The sequence below is a fragment of the Cydia strobilella genome, chromosome 18 (genome assembly GCF_947568885.1).
Source record: "Cydia strobilella chromosome 18, ilCydStro3.1, whole genome shotgun sequence".
NCBI lineage: Eukaryota > Metazoa > Arthropoda > Insecta > Lepidoptera > Tortricidae > Cydia > Cydia strobilella.
The window spans coordinates 16,268,460-16,285,406 of NC_086058.1; the positions used below are offsets into that span (position 1 = coordinate 16,268,460).

The 16,947-nt window shown below is 38.4% G+C and overlaps 1 protein-coding gene across 1 annotated transcript; it reads right to left on the reverse strand.

Moving 5' to 3' along the window:
* Positions 1-2,808: 2,808 nt before the first annotated feature.
* LOC134749600 (uncharacterized) lies at positions 2,809-16,539 on the reverse strand. Its single transcript, XM_063684613.1, has 5 exons — positions 15,906-16,539; positions 12,493-15,373; positions 11,964-12,111; positions 8,265-8,580; positions 2,809-5,365 (listed from the first exon to the last, which is right to left on the reverse strand). The coding sequence occupies exon 2, from the start codon at positions 14,977-14,979 to the stop codon at positions 13,087-13,089; it is 1,893 nt and encodes a 630-aa protein (XP_063540683.1). The 5' UTR covers positions 14,980-15,373; positions 15,906-16,539; the 3' UTR covers positions 2,809-5,365; positions 8,265-8,580; positions 11,964-12,111; positions 12,493-13,086.
* Positions 16,540-16,947: the final 408 nt, after the last annotated feature.

A 16,947-nucleotide genomic window follows, 5' to 3' on the forward strand; every position in this document is an offset into this window, starting at 1 on the left:
AAGTACCTCAAAACCTTAAGTTAGCTCATTTTGCTTAAAGGAAACATTCTTTTATTTTTGAAAATAAACAAAACTGCGTTCAAAGATTTTTAATTTTTTTTCAATTTTGCTTGTCTAAAAATATTCTTGAATACTAAATGTTCGATTTTAATGATATTTTGTACGACGGACGAGTGTTGAGGCCGCTCCAGACTACGCGGCGTTCGCGCACTAGAGGGGGCTTAATGTATAATGTTTTTTGGATGCTGTATCGAATAGAAGAATAAAATAGCAGGTGTTTATTTTATATTTCTATCTAATAATTAATTACTTGTGATTCGTATGGATTAGTGATGATATCTACTTTATGATTTGAAAAAATCATCAGTGCTATAAAAGGCCATGCTTAGGATAGGAGATTTATTGTTTAAGTTTTCTAAGAAAGATTGCATCACTTGGTGAATTTTTTATATCTGCCGGAAGAGCATTATAAATTTTAACGCCATATACAGTGAGCGACTTACGCGTCTTGGCCAGGCGCGCGCTCGGCGCGAGCAGTAGGCGCGGGTGGCGGCGCGCGTCGCAGCCAAGAAGCTGCGCGCTGCTCATGTATGAGCTTAGATTCAGTCTGACGTACTTGCAAGCCTCAAGGATGTAAATGCTATGCAAAGTTAAGATTTTGAGTTTTTTAAATAATTCTTGCGCCGGGTAATCAACAGGTTTTCTAGTACCCGGATGGCACTTTTTTGGATTTTAAAGATCTTGTCGCGATCAGCTGCGGTACACCACAAATCGATACCGTAGGTTAGAATGGAATGAAAATATCCATAGTATGCTTTCTTTATATTATCTACAGACAGACTGGGAGCCAGCCTAGATAATGCATAGGCATAGGACGCTGAAGACAGCTTGTTACAAGTTTCATCTATATGTGACTCCCACGTTAGCCCCTCATCAATTACAAATCCTAAGTATTTTACGCTATCAACTTGCGGCACAAGTACATCGTTCAAACTTATGTCGAGCTTTGTGTTGTTAGTTTTGCGCAGCTGAAAGTGAATTATATTCGTTTTATCTACGTTTACTTTAGACACATACCATTGACTGTGAACCAGCGAGATATTAGTTTCATAACTTCTCCCAATTTGAATTTTAAGTCTAAGAAATTTTCTGCATTAACTATGATGCATGTATCGTCCGCGAACATAACATACTCTGGGCCGATACATGCTGATGTGATATCATTGACGAGCAAAAGAAACAGGTAATTTCCCATTGTCGAACCTTGGGGAACAGCAGCATAAGCCATGGTTTCCAGCTTAGACTTTGCATTTAAAACGTAGGTACACTGCTTACGATTCCTTAAAAATGATTCAATTAATTTGTGAAATTGGCCTTCGATACCGTATCGAGATTTGATGTATATTAACCATACCATAGCTATGTCCCTTCGTTTGACTTTTTTTGATTAATATTGTGAAAATTAGAAGCGAAAAACAAAATCTATCAAATTTGTGAATGCTCCTAACTTATAACAATTAAAAATTCGAAAAAAATCAAACGTAGGTGTAGCTGATACCAATGAGTGCTATTGTTTTTTTGCTCACCAGTTGGCGCCTCTGTTGATGGTGGTCCAAAAGACTAAAGAACAGCTGTCAGTCATTGAAGTGACATTTGACATTTCGAACTATGGAAAAGACCACCATCTACACTAGCGCCCCTAGCGGCGAATTCATACGCGTTAGCCCTCATTGTGTCAAAATATTTTTAAATAGAGGGTATTTGACTACTAGTCAAATCAGTTTCTTTTTCCGAACTGTCAAAACGATTTTGCTACTATGGAATTTATATGAAACACTAGCGAGTGTGGAATCTCGTTCGCCAATCAGCGAAATCGACTCCATTGGGGGAGCTTTACAACGACCGTCGTGTATGATCGTGCGAACACTGCTTAATAAAATCAAAGATATAGCTGGTCAAGCAAATCTTGTCAGTAGAAAAAGGCGCGAAATTCAAATTTTCTATGGGACGACATCCCTTCGCGCCTACATTTTTTAAATTTGCCGCCTTTTTGTACTGACAGGATTTGCTTGACCAGCTATATACACACGGTGCCCATGAGGAAAGGGAAAAAATTGAACTACGCATTCCTGGGGTCATAACGAGTAATAAATGTTATTACAACCTAGGTCGAAGAATTATGCATTTTAATTTTTAAAATTTTTCATACATAATAAATACATAACGTTTGCTTCTCTAGTATAAAAGTGCCTTAGGACGAGCTGGCAACGTTTATTATTGCTATCTCTTTTTATATTTTTACGAGGCAATGATGGAGGCATGATGGAATGGAGGCAATGTCATGAAGACTTTTTTGGGCATAGATTATTCAAAGCCGGCAACAATTACCCCACTGAATATTTAATCAAAAGGTTGGTTAATACAAAAATACGAATACGAATTATGACGTCTCTTCGTCTTTCTTGCTTCCTGTTTTGTAATATGAGTTAAGCATGAGGCGATTATCCACTAGATGAATCGTCTAAAGTTAATACAAATTAAAAATCTTTACTTACACATCACGTAACAGAATAAGTTTCAAAGATTTGAAACTGCAGCAGCGCAGAATGAGAATCTTAAGGGGGAAATTCAAAAAGCTAGTGGGGGTAACCTCGGTCAACATCGGGTTTCTAGGAGCGACGAAGGACCCCACTACACGGATCAGAAGTCAAACTGCGGTCCGCAATTTTTGCAAACGGAACTTCACTGAGAGTTCGGTCTATTAATTTATTATGTTCATGTCAATTTTATATAAATAAAACTGTAAAGTATAGCAAACATCGTTTATTTTATTTTTTTAATAGGCGTATTGACAGAATGTCATAATGAACCAAAAAGCAAGTATTGCTTCAATTTTTTTTTTAATGGCTGAATGCCATGATGCTGTGTCACAAATATATGTGAAATGGAAATTAAAAAAAAAAATAGCCACAACCGAATACAGAACCTCCTCCTTCTATGAAATTGAAGTCGGTTAAAAAGAGCTACTTTCCGGCCTAGGTCTGCAACTATGTACGAAATTTAATTAAATTCCTCTCGTCTGGCCGCACCCGAGACGTGATACTTTCCAGCCTAATATGAAGAACATAATATCAATATTTCATTGCATGTTTGAGAAATAGTACATTATTGCAGAGGCCGGGACAGGGCAATTTGTGGACCTTATCACTAAGACTCCACTGTCCATCTGTCTGTCTGTCACCAGGCTGTATCTCGTGAACCGTGATCGCTAGACAGTTGTAATTTTCACAGATGATGTATTTCTGTTGCCGCTATAATAACAAAAAAAAAATAATGGGGCCGTTTGCCGTTTATTGCGTAATGGTACGGAACCCTTCGTGTGCGAGTCCGACTCGCACTTGGCCGGTTTTTTGCTTCATCATCTAAACGGCAAATGGCGGCCACTTTTTCCGTTTAGCTAAAGAAGGCAAAGGTAAGTAATATAAAACTATACGCATCACAAATAATCTTCATCTTCTCAAATGTTTTTTTCGCCCAAGTCAATAATCTGTTATAGATGGAATCATATCAATTGAGCTAATGCACTTACCTGTTTACTCAAAGAGTCTCAAGAATACAATGCCATTAAGTGGTAAACCACAAATTAGGATAACTACCTCGTAGTAAAAGCAGATTATAACCGCCTTGATATGTTAGTATAGATTAACGACTCTATTTTTTAAATAGGCTACAAAATACACTAACTAAATAATGGCTAACATAACTTTATTTGCATTTTACAACCGTCGACACCCAAAACGAATGCACTCTGTAGAAAACCATATGTTACAACATGTTTTTATTTTAGACCATTTTAACCCCATTCAACAAGGAATAAGGTTAAAATAGTAGATTGTGTTACAAGGGAGCAAAATGACATATTTACGGCGAGGGCGTACATTGAATCTTAAACGAAGCGAAGGTTTCTATAATAGAATCCCGAGAGTAACGAAGATTCTAAAGTAGAATCCTGAGCGTAGTGAGGGATTCAAGTGTGTTACGCCCAAGATGGAAATAATTTTGCTACCATGTGACACATACTGCTTTTCACATCACCTATGAGGTAATTATGATGTTTAAAAATATTATTTAAGCTAAAAAAATAATGTGCAATTGTTTTTAAATAGTGTCCTAGAACAGAAAAGTGTTACTTTGATCCCTCCTAGCAGGGAAGAAAAGTGCCACTTTGATCCCTCCTAGCAGGGAAGAAAAAACCCTTTTTCGAATTGGTGATGTGAAAATTGAATATACATGCAATGCACTTCTAACTTATTTTGTAAGTAACTAGTTGGCGTGGCGGCTACGAGAACAAAAGCGGATAATAGTATTGTAATAATACGATGCCATTGTTAGTACAGGTGAGTGCATTAGCTCAGTTGATATGATTGGATCTATAAACAAAAGCCATTGTCTCTATTGTAACGGGCTCCAAGCTTCCAACTTTGGCACGTGGCAAAGCAACATTGCCGTTTAATAAGCAACTGAATCGCGATAGTACTAAAGTTGAAATCTTACGAGCGCTGTGTATTCTCGCCTATATCGGGGTGGTCGACCGAACCATCCACATTACGCAACCGTGTTATCTTGAATGAGCTGTCAAAAAGATTTGAACTATAGTACTATCGCGATTCAGTTGCTTTTTAAACGGCATTGTTGCTTTGCCACGTGCCAAGTTGGAAGCTTAGAGCCCGTCACAATAGAGACAATGGTTTTTGTTTAACAGATTACTTAGGTTTATAATGTATTCTTAGGCTAAAAAATGATTTGAGAAGATGAAGACTATAATTAGATTATAAATTGGGAAATAAAAAGGGCAAGAATTTTGTTATAGGTACTGATTTATACAGAAATTAATTGGTAGACAAACCAATCAAAATAATCTTAGAAAGAAAAGTCGTGAAAGTGAGAGTGAGAGTCGGACTCGCGCACGAAGGGTTCCGTACCATTATCTATTGTTTTTAGTATTTATTGTTATGGCGGCAACGGTTGTATTCACATTTGTCAAGGCTTCACGTGACGGCCGCCACACATCAGGCGGGGGCGCGGACGGGGATGGGAGTAATCTATATTATGATATTCCCATCTGTGCCCTTGGGGACTTGGGAATATACAGAGATAAAAAGGTAAAATAAAAATGTTAGCCTAGCTAGGTCCATCGTATTGTCATGTCAATTGGAGATCTAACACCGGTTGTCGTTTTTGAAGAAGGTGGAGACACGGCGGGCGCCGGTAGAGTTGTAGAGGGCGCTGGTGTCCGCTCTGCAGGGGCGAGGGACGGGGCGGGGGCGCAGGGGGCCGCGCTGGTCCCACTGCTGCTGGAGGTTGCCTGTAAATGATAGGATCGGTATCAGATGCAGTAGACGTGATTGCGGACAGTGTTGGTGGATTTGGTCAAAAACTTTTAATTTATTTAAATAATAGCCGTGTATAGTTTTTACAAGAATTCATTTTAATTTAAAAACCGGTCAAGTGCGCGTCGGACTCGCTCACGTAGGGTTCCGTACCATTATGCCAAAAACGGCAATAAATCACGTTTGTTGTATGGGAGCCCCACTTAAATATTTATTTTATTCTGTCGTTAGTATTTGTTGTTATAGCGGCAACAGAAATACATCATCTGTGAAAATTTCAACTGTCTAGCGATAACGGTTCATGAGATACAGCCTGGTGACAGACAGACAGACGGGCAGACAGACGGACAGCGGAGTCTTAGTAATAGGGTCCCGTTTTTAGGGTTCCGTAGCCAAATGGCAAAAAACGGAACCCTTATAGATTTGTCATGTCTGTCTGTCTGTCCGTCCGTATGTCACAGAATATTTTTAATTAATTCTCTGAAACTATAAGAACTATACTGTTGAAACTTGGTAAGTAGATGTATTCTGTGAACCGCATTAAGATTTTCACACAAAAATATAAAAAAAACAATAAATTATGGGGGCTCCCCATACTTGGAACTGAAACTCAAAAATTTTTTTCATCCAACCCATACGTGTTTGATCTATGGATAGGTCTTCAAAAATGATATTGAGGTTTCTAATATCATTTTTTTTCTAAACTGAATAGTTTGCGCGAGAGAAACTTCCAAAGTGGTAAAATGTGTGCCCCCCCCCCCCCTGTAACTTCTAAAATAAGAGAATGATAAAACTGAAAAAAATATATGATATACATGCAAACTTCCACCGAAAATTGGTTTGAACGAGATCTGGTAAGTAGTTTTTTTTAATACGTCATAAATCGTAAACCGCAATTTACCTTTCACTCACGTTTCGCATAAAAAATACATTGTTAAATGATGTAATGTACGGAACCCTCGGTGCGCTGGTCAGACTCGCACTTGGCCGGTTTTTACTCCTTTTCTTTTAATACACTTGATGATTTTGGTTGTCGTTTAAGTGTTTATATAAAAAACGTATTATTGATGTTTTAACACTCCCTACAAACTAAGTACTTCTTTTAGTTTCTTACACTGTATTCCAAGTACCTACCCAACATATTATGCATAATCAACCATTCTATGTTGTTGTTGACACCGGTAGTCCTTAAGACTGACGGTGATTAGTTTGACTCTGAATGAACATTATTCATGTTAATTAGTGGTAAGCGGTGTGGGCCACACATATTGTAGACATTGTAGTAATTAGTATAATATGTATTACTTGTAGTGGCTGTTTGTGTACCTAAATAAATTGAAAAAAAAACGGTGCCGAGGTGTGGGCCCGTGCGGCCGATTCTCGAGTGCGAGTTTCTCGCACGTTTTGGGTCGAGAAATCGTATGACATTATCGTATGCAATAATAGCTAGGCGAGTATCGTATAAAAATGTTTACATTCATGCGAGAAATATAAACTCGCCTACGATAATGTCATTCGATGATACTCGCACGGAGATTATCGCCAGGCGAAATAGTTTACACGAGGAGCCGCATTCTAGAGAGATATTTGCTTACGATTTCTCGACTCGTCTAAACTCGTTCTCGTATGACATTTTTTCACGTACGTGCGAGTATCGCACGAACTCGCACGAATCGGTCCGAGCCGATTTTCATACGAGTTTTGCCAGTCAACTTAAGTGATTAGTTGCTAATCATTTACCACTAGGTATACGTATAATGTAAATATTAGTAATAACAGCCTCTTGCAATGCACTCATGATGACGACTGAAAAGCATATAAACTCGGAATACGATTCTCGCATTTAAGTTTTGTTTACACGGAGACATCCAATCATCAAAGGCGAGGAGATTATCGCCCCTACTTGTACGATATCGTACGTAAAGTTTACATCATGCCATATTTTTTTTCGTGCTACGATAATCGCATGGTCGAGGCGAGAAACTCGCACCATGTAAATGGGCCTTAAACACAAGCTTTCAAAGTCAGAGCGTCCTCCGTACATTATGGGCCCGTCCGTGTATAACAGACTACCCGCAGCGGTCAGAGATGCAGCATCCACAGCTATTTTTTTAAATGTAGACTGCGAAAGTGGCTCCTAAATTTAGCTTTGTACAGCGTCGAGAAGTTTTTTGAACGTACACATAAGTTATCAATGTACTTAATACACGCTGTGTTAACTTATAATGTTACGATCGCATTGTAATGAATAATGAATATGTATAATTAATAATCTGTATGAATAATTTCGTTTGATATATTGGCTTACATTTGTACCTATTGTGACTTGTAACTTCGGCGTACATCGGTAAATAAAGATTTGTTTTTGTGTTTGTAATCCTTTATCATCGTATTTTCACGGAAACGTTGGTATTCGTCATGCTACTTCAGTCAAGACTGACTGAAATAGCATGACACGTTCGTACGTTTCCGTGAAAATACGATAAATAAATTAATAAACATTACAGGGACATTCTTACACAGATTGACTAATCCCACATACAAAACATCCATGACTCAGGTACAAATAGCTGTGCCCATCACTCGGGACATTATCGGGATTCGAACTCAGGACCATCGACTTCATAGACAGGATCACCACCCACTAGGCCAACCAAGCCCCCATGGGCCGGCTCAGCCGGCTGCCGGGGGCGCAGTCGAATGCTGATAGTGATCCTGCGGCGCTCCTCTACAAGGCGGAGTCGATATTCGTTGGTGGTTTTAGACGGTAGTCCTACGTTAAAAAAAAAAAAGGCCAACCAAGCCGGTCGTCAAAATGGTAAAGGATTATGCACTACACCTGTAATCTACCCCGTGAACTTGAGTAATACCTACCTCTGGTAACAAGGCGAGTAAGAGTATTGTGTCTATCAGTTTTTGAGAGACGTCATCATGCTCGCTTGTATAACTATTCGCATCTTCCCCTGCAACTGGCGACTGGCACCTGGCACGAAGACGTCAGACGGCGACTCAGCAGAGACTCATTCTGGCTGCCTGTATCCAGTGTTGGCCGAACGTTAATTGCAATTAACCATTAACCAGTACAAATTGAACCGTAAACCGTAACGGACAGTTACAGTTTACGGTTCAGTTTGTACTGGTTAATGGTTAATTGCATTAACGTTTCGGCCAACACTGCCTGTATCAGCTCCTGAAATTTGAGGTAAATTTCCATTAGAATCATAACTACATTGCAAATATTGCAATTGACTAATATCACTACACTACTGGTGAGCGTCAGGATGGCGGGTTGATATATATCTTGCATTATACCTACCGCACTAAAAGTATGCAGTTATATTGTACTTTCAGTGTACCTCTGTAAATATAATCACATTTAAATAAATAAAATCTTCTTCTTCTTGCTGTGCCATATCCTCAGCGGATGTCGGCGACCATCTTACGGAACTTGGTTCTATCCTGTGCCAGTCTAGACAAACTGGCAGTGTCATTAATATTGGACCAGCTTTTAATGTTGTCTATCCAGGTTAGCTTTCTCCTTCCTCTGCTCCTTTTGCCGTCGATTTTCCCTTCCAAGATGTTACGAATTATGTTATACTTGTCGTGTCTATAGATATGTCCAAAATATGAGGTTTTCCTTGTCTTTACGGTGGTCAAAAGTTCAAGTTTTTTGTTCATTCTATTCAGAACTTCAATGTTTGAAACTTTGTCTCTCCAGGAAATTTTTAACATTCTTCGGTATAACCACATTTCGAATGCATTGATCTTAGCCTCCATAATCTTATTAATGGTCCACCCTTCGACACCATAGAGAAATATCGACAGCACGTAGCATTTGACCATGCGCCATCGTAACTTTAAGTTAATATCCTTATTTGTGTAAAGTTTCTTCATTTTCATTAACGTACTTCTGGCAATTTCTATTCTGATGCGTATTTCTTTTTCTGGATCCCATTTCTCATTAAGTGAGCTACCCAAATATTTATAACATTTAACTCTTTCTATTATATTACCGTTTATAGTCAATGAGGTCGGTTCAGTTACATTCTTACCCACAATCATGCATTTGGTCTTCGCTATATTCATTCTGAGGCCGTATTCTTCTACTACAGAGTTGAGACGATCTAGTAGCTGCTGAAGTTCGTCCATTGAGTGGGCAAGAATAACGGTATCATCGGCATATCTGAGTTTCACGTTTTCGAAAGCTTCTTGAAATATAGATTCTGAATAAAGGTTGAACAACAGCGGTGACAGAATACAACCTTGTCTTACACCTTTTAGGATATTGAGGTCGCTCGTTTTCGACGTTCGACGTTGCTCGCTTGATGTTCCTACTTTTATGTTGGCTGTTTGATTCCAGTACAGGTTCCTGATGATTCTTTGATCCTTGCCGTCTACATCCGTTTTATTGAGTATTTGCATTAGTTTGTCATGTTTCACGTTGTCGAATGCCTTTTCAAAGTCAATAAAGCATGCGTAGACATCTTTGCTGAATTCCAAGCTGTTCTGAATCAAGACCTGCACTGCTACTAAAGCCTCTCGCGTTCCCAACCCGCTTCTGAATCCAAACTGAGTTTCTGATATATTTTTATCTATTTTATTGTATATTCTCATGTGTAAGATTTTCAGAAATACTTTTAGTGCATGACTCATAAGGCTTATTAATCTATGATCTCCGCATGTTTTTGCGTTCACTTTCTTGGGTAATGGGAGGAATGTGGATTTGAGCCAATCTTCTGGAAGCTGTCCTGTGTCGTAAATGTCATTGTAAAGTCTAACTAAAATTTGCATGCTTGTCTCATCCAATAACTTTAACATTTCCGAGTATATACCATCGGGTCCAACAGCTTTTCCGTCCTTCATGGTATTGATTGCCTTTTCTATTTCAGCTTTTAGGATTGGAGGACCTTCCAAAAATTCTTGTCTATTTGTGTTTACCGTAACAAGCTCTCCTCTTTAATAAATAAAATAAAAAAATAAATAAACCTTTAATAGAAATCAGTATATCTATCCCTAAAACGACCTAAGCTCAAAACAAGGCTCAAAACCTGACGTCAGGTTGGCGGGTGGACTTATGAAATCTCGTATTATTTCAAGCAAAATGTATGTAGTTATATTGTACCTTCGCTTCAGTGTACCTTCAATAAAAACCATTGTAGGTATACCTCTACCTAAAACGAGACATTTAAAAAGTAAGGGTTATTGGACACAACTTACTTTTGGAAGAGGTAAAGCTATTTTTTTTCATGTAGTTTAGTATCTTGCCTATTATTACCAATCAAAACTTTACATCTAAACATTCTAAACCCATCCATCCAGAAAAATATAAACTTTTCTATAAGACGTTTTTCGTCTCAGAGTGTACTAGTAGTCCATCATTTGGATTTGTTGATTTTTGAGTTTTGACCGAACTTGGTTTGTCATGGGCGGCACTATCATTTAGAGCCTCAAACAAACAACCAAAACCAAGTATTTGGTCAACAATCAACAACAAAGTCCGAATGATGGACTAGGTAGGTACTCGTACACTGCTACGAAAATCGTCTTATAGAAAAGATTTTTTTTTCTGGATGACATGGGTCAAAGCTTTGATTGGAATGATTGGAAATAATAGGCAAGATACTAAATTACAATTATAGTACACAATTGTATTTCTTTCATAGGGTTCTATCATCCATACTAATATTATAAATGCGAAAGTCTGTCTGTTTGTCTGTTACCTCCATACGCTTAAACTGCTGAACCGATTTACATCAAATTTGGTATGGAGATACTTTGATTCCCGGGGAAGGACATAGGATAGTTCTCACCTCAGAAATCATCCCTTATGGGGGTGAAAAGGGGGGTGGAAATTTGTATGGAAAACTATTAAAACGGATGTATGTAAGTACATATTATGTCGATGAAATTCGCATGGAGATAATATTTTTAGTTGCGAGGAAGGTTGTAGAACAGGTTTTATTTCCAAAATCATCCCGTAAGAGTGTAAGGGGGTTCTCATCTCTTCTCTTCCCGTCTCTTCTCTTTTCTTCTAACACTTAACGTGCCGCTGGTAGTGTATGATAGATGCAACTCAAGACCTGGAACACCTGGAGTGCTGCTGGGTGCAATGGATCAGGGGTAACACTCAGTATGACTACAAGCTCTTTTGATCCTTTTAAATCTTGCAGTTGTACACATACTCTAGAAGAAGGAGAGAGGCATCCATAGTCTACAGCAACTGCTTAACATCAGGCGGGCCATATGTTGATATACCAGTCTGCCCCACATTGACCTTAAGTCATTAACAATGTTGTTACATGACCATTATAAATTATCATTAAATAAAATTATTAAGTGCTTATTATTTTTATTTATATCTATGCAGTATACTTAGAGCATACATATTTTGTAAGTGTTATGTTTCTTTGTATAAAGGGGATGCACCAACATATGTATCCTTTTGTAGTTTTGCTGAACCTACAAACACAAATTTTTTGCTCTTAAGATCTAGTTTTTGATGGTGTTTGACCCATTGACCAGTGACCCAGTCCATACATTACAGGGACATTCTTACACAAACAATGGACTCACCCTAATATATTTTCCAGAGACCTGCACCTTGCTGTCTCAGCCAATTTCGATAAACCAAGATATTCTATTGAACAAATGGCCCATGTCACTGCTGGTTTCAATCTGTGCCCTTCATAATCTACATACTGCTGTCTGTGCCTCATGTAGTCTGCAAAAAAAAGTAATGTGGGGTGTCAAAGTTACCAAGCTTTGGTTTTACAACAAGATCGAAAGCTTTTTAAAAGTCAAATTAAGCAGTATCAGTGGTGCTACATGACTAAGAAGATTGCTAGCCGTACTTCCTTTTGGTACTGGTAATCACTCAAGAAATTTTCCAAATTTCTGGGAATACTTCTAGCTTGAGACAGACCGTATTTAACAATATGTGCAATAGCGGCTCCGCCAGCACCATTCTACAGTCCTTGAATACGCGCGTCCATCCGGACCAGAAGATTTTTTTTGGCTTAAGTTGTTGAAGGGCTCGCCGCACGTCTCTAGCCTGTCAACCTGAACCCGCGCCGCGCTGTTTTCGGTGCTCGCTGCCACTTACCTCCAACTTTGGCTTCTCCACGCTGACCACGGAGTGAAAAAACCTAGCAAATTCATTACTTGTTCACCGGACAAAGGTTCTCCATTAATTAATATTTTTTCCGTACCTACCTCTACTGCTTTTAGAATTCATTTAATTCCAAAACGATTAAGGATCTCTTGCCATGATTTCTTGCATACTTGTATATAATGAAGACATTAAGTACGGAAAAATATTAGGACTTTTGTTGCAAAAAATTAAAAAATTATAACAAATTGTAAACCAAACAAGTGTCAATACTGTCAATGTCACTGAAAGATGTCACTAGAAAAAACCGATTATTTTTAAGCTGTCACGAGCTCGAGTCAGAACGTCCCTACTAATTTTGACAGCTCTCTTAAAAAAAAGAATGTCTCTGGTTTTTGGCTTCCTATTATTGGGTCGTACATTATTGGGTCGGGCTTTCTCGACGTGTGCCAATAATGCGCAGCCCAATATTTGAAAGCCAAGGACTCAAATTAGTGGACGCGTATTATTGGGTCGTACATTATTGCCCTGTGAAAAGAGTGGCTTCGTATTATCGCCCCGGACCAAGCCTGCGCGGACCGAGAATGCTCAACCCAATAATACACGACCCAATAATAGACGTACATCATGGACGCCAATTATTGGGCTGTACATTCTTGGGTTGAGCATTATTTGGCTGTGTATTAGCGGTTCCCCAAAAAATATATGGTTAAGATCAGCGGGATCAGCTCCACAAATACATGCGGAGCTGGCCACACGATTTTGCAGTTTCAGGTGTTGTGGAGTACATACGTGACCCAACCTCATTCGGATTAACATACTGGTAGCCGGTTTTGACAAAGAGATTTTAGCAAACCATGGTTTGATAGGAATTGATGATTGAATGCTTCGATAGTGTAACGCAGAAGCAGTACCTGTACCAGATGTCCACTGTTTCGACCACTCCTTTCGTAGGAATAATTTGGGTAGAGCTAATAGGTCTTCAGCAACATTTTTAAATGGAAACATGTCTCCACAGATAATGGCATCTCGAGCTAATTCATCAACTCTTTCATTGCCTTTAATCCCTCTATGACCAGGAATCCAAGCAATGGAGACGGAATACCCTTTAAGATGACATTTTAACAATAGGCTACGAATTTGATATATAATTGGGTTGTTGGATTTAGATTTAAAAGGAATTTTAGATATTGCTTGAAGAGAACTTAAAGAATCCGAAAATATAATTGTTTTTTTAAGATGCATAATGATGATAAACTCTAATGCTTTCAGGATTCCAAAGCACTCACCACTGTACACAGAGGATTCGGGAGGCAACTTTATCTTTTGGTAAATATTGGATTGAATATGAAGTACTCCAATACCAACACAACCACTGACGGACATCTTAGAAGCATCGGTATACATATGGTTAGCATCCTGACAATCAGTGCCAATAAAACCCAGAAATTGTTGGTTTTGTTCTATATCATTCTTTGAAATACCTATATTCAGGAGAACTGGAGGAACTAGTGTAAGAGACTCATATTCATGCTGAAAAATGGGAAGTGTAGAAGAGCTAACAGTGGGAGCTGAAATAGATTTAAATTTTTGAAAACTTTTGATTAAACAAGGAGGACTCTTGTGTGTCCAATAGTTGGAAGTAGTTATTTGAAGAAGGAGGTTAGACAAGATTCTCCAGAGTTGATGATTAGAGAATTGGGAGCAACGGAAAAGAAATCTATCACAAAGATATTGGCGTCGTAAATGTAACGGAGGCTCTGCACACTCAACTTGCATAGCATTGATAGGACTAGAATTCATGGCACCACAAATGATTCTAAGGGCTTTAGACTGAATACGATCTAGTTTTTGGAAGCCAGCGACATAACCTGGCTCTAGCAAAAATGTCCCATAATCTAAAATACTTCTTATTAAAGCATTGTACATTAGTTTCATGCAAAAGGGATGTGAACCCCACCAAACACCAGAAACACACCTAAGAATATTAATATTTTTTTCACATTTAGAAACTATGTACTCACAATGTGGGAGACCTGTTAATTTACTGTCTAAAATGACACCAAGGAATTTAGTTTTAACTTTTACTGAAATGGAGTAGTTATCAAATTGCACTTTGATTGGAGGAGGAAACAGTTTTCTAGTAAATAAAACCACAACACTTTTAGGAACAGAAAGTTCTAAACCATTAGAATCTAACCATGACTTCAGGAAACCTAAGGAACTAGTGACTGATCTACTGGCCTGTTCAGGAGAAAGATTTGATGAATAAAGTAATAAATCATCAGCATACTGTAAGACACTAACTGTACCATTTAGCGATGCCTCTAAATCAGATGTATAGATATTGTATAACAATGGACTTAATACAGATCCTTGTGGTAATCCTCTCCACACTAAACGAGAAATTTTATTGTTGTCATCGATAAGAAGACTAATGGACCGTTCAGATAAAAGGTTTATTACAAAGTTACTCAACATTTCTGGAATGCCTAACTTGAGAAGCTTATCTTGTAACACTGAAACCAAAACATTATCATAAGCAGCACTTATATCAAGAAAAGCAGCTACTATTGACTCATTTTTAGAAAATGCCAATCGTATGTCTGCAATTAATATTGACAAACTATCATAGGTAGATCTACCTTTTCGGAACCCAAACTGACTATGAGATAGTAATTGATTCTTTTCAACAAAAAATTCTAACCTGTTTTTAATTAAGTGTTCGGCTACTTTTGCAAATACTGAGGAGAGGGCAATAGGGCGATAGGAAGAAACATCTGATGCTGGTTTATTGGGTTTTAAAATAGGAATAACTACTTGGGATCTCCATGAATCTGGTACTATACCGGACTGAATAACCAAATTTACTATGCTTAAATAATAAGAAAGTATGCCATCGCTGGCATTTACTAAAAATGAGTAAGGCACTCCATCTTCACCAGGAGCACTATCTTTTAAATTGCTTAATACACCCTTTAATTCTTCCATTTTAAAAGGGCCATTAAAGGTGGAATCTAAGCAAGGATCATATAAAAAGGTTGCAGGTTGGAACACATACTCTTCAGGAACAGATGAAGGAGCTAGTCTGTCTATAAATTGTTGTGCAAGATTAGGGGGCAATGTGCGGCTTGAGGGTTCGTTGAATGCATGTCTGAACCTTTTGATGTTGTTCCATACTATGGAAGGTTTTACATTAGGATTGAGAGACGCACAAAATCGTCTCCAACCTTCATATTTCTTCCTACGCAACAATTTCTTAGTATCACGCGCAACCTGCATGTACGATTCAAAGTTTTCAGTTGTCATAGAATGACGGTAAAGTCTTTCAGCCTCTTTTCGTTTTTTAATGGCTTGGGAACAATCCTGATCCCACCAAGGAGGAGATGGAATTTTATTAATAACACTATTTTTTACAGGAAAAACATCATCAGCTGTTTCTGTGATCACCCGGGCCAAAGCAACCGAGCAGCCAACTACGTCAGTATCATCTAAACTTGGCAAAAACAACAATTTCTTCTCTACACAGCTTTTGAAATTTTTCCAGTCAGCATTACATAAATTGTACTTAAGCCTAGGGCTAGGTTTCGAAGGTGGTCGTTTTGTTGAAGGAAATGAGACTATAATTGGAAAATGATCACTACCAAATGTAGAATCTAGAGTTTGCCAGATGAAAGAGGAAGCCAGTTCAGCGGAGCAAATGGATAGATCAACAGCACTGGGAGATTCTGTAGGCGCTGTACGGCGAGTCGGAGAGCCAGTATTTAGGACACATAGATTGTAATCATCTAGAATTTTTAAAACACGATGTCCATTATAGTTGGATGCTGAACTGCCCCAAAACTGATGGTGTGAATTGAAATCTCCTAGAATCAACAAGGGCCTAGGTAAAGAAGTGATGATTTGTTCTAATTCGTTAAAAATAGAAGATGATTGATGAGGAATATATACAGAGAGAATGCAGATGTTATTTACAATGGCAGCAACAATTGAAAAATCATCACTATGAGATGGGAGATGAAGAGATGAGAATGATTCAGAATTCCTGATGAGTAAAGCTACTCCACCCCACCCATCAGGACGGTCCTCTCTGAGGCATGAATAGCCAGTAGCTCTTAGAAGAGCTCCAGGCTTGAGCCATGTCTCAGACAGGGCAAAAACACATGGATTAAATTTATTTAATAAATGAATGAAATCATGTTTTTTATTGATTATGCTTCTGCAATTCCATTGGATTATATTGTCCATTATTTTTAATTGCAAATGTAAGAGAGTCAATCATAGGGGCAACGTGGGACGGTAAAGTAAGGTTTGGTGTGGACAAAAGAGTTCTTAGGGCCTCGATAGACTCGGCGATTACTAGTCGATCTTCCTTTTCTGTTTCCTGGCGTAAAGCACAACCGTTTGGAGAAGAAGGGATAGAGTATTCATTTATAATGGCCCGATGTG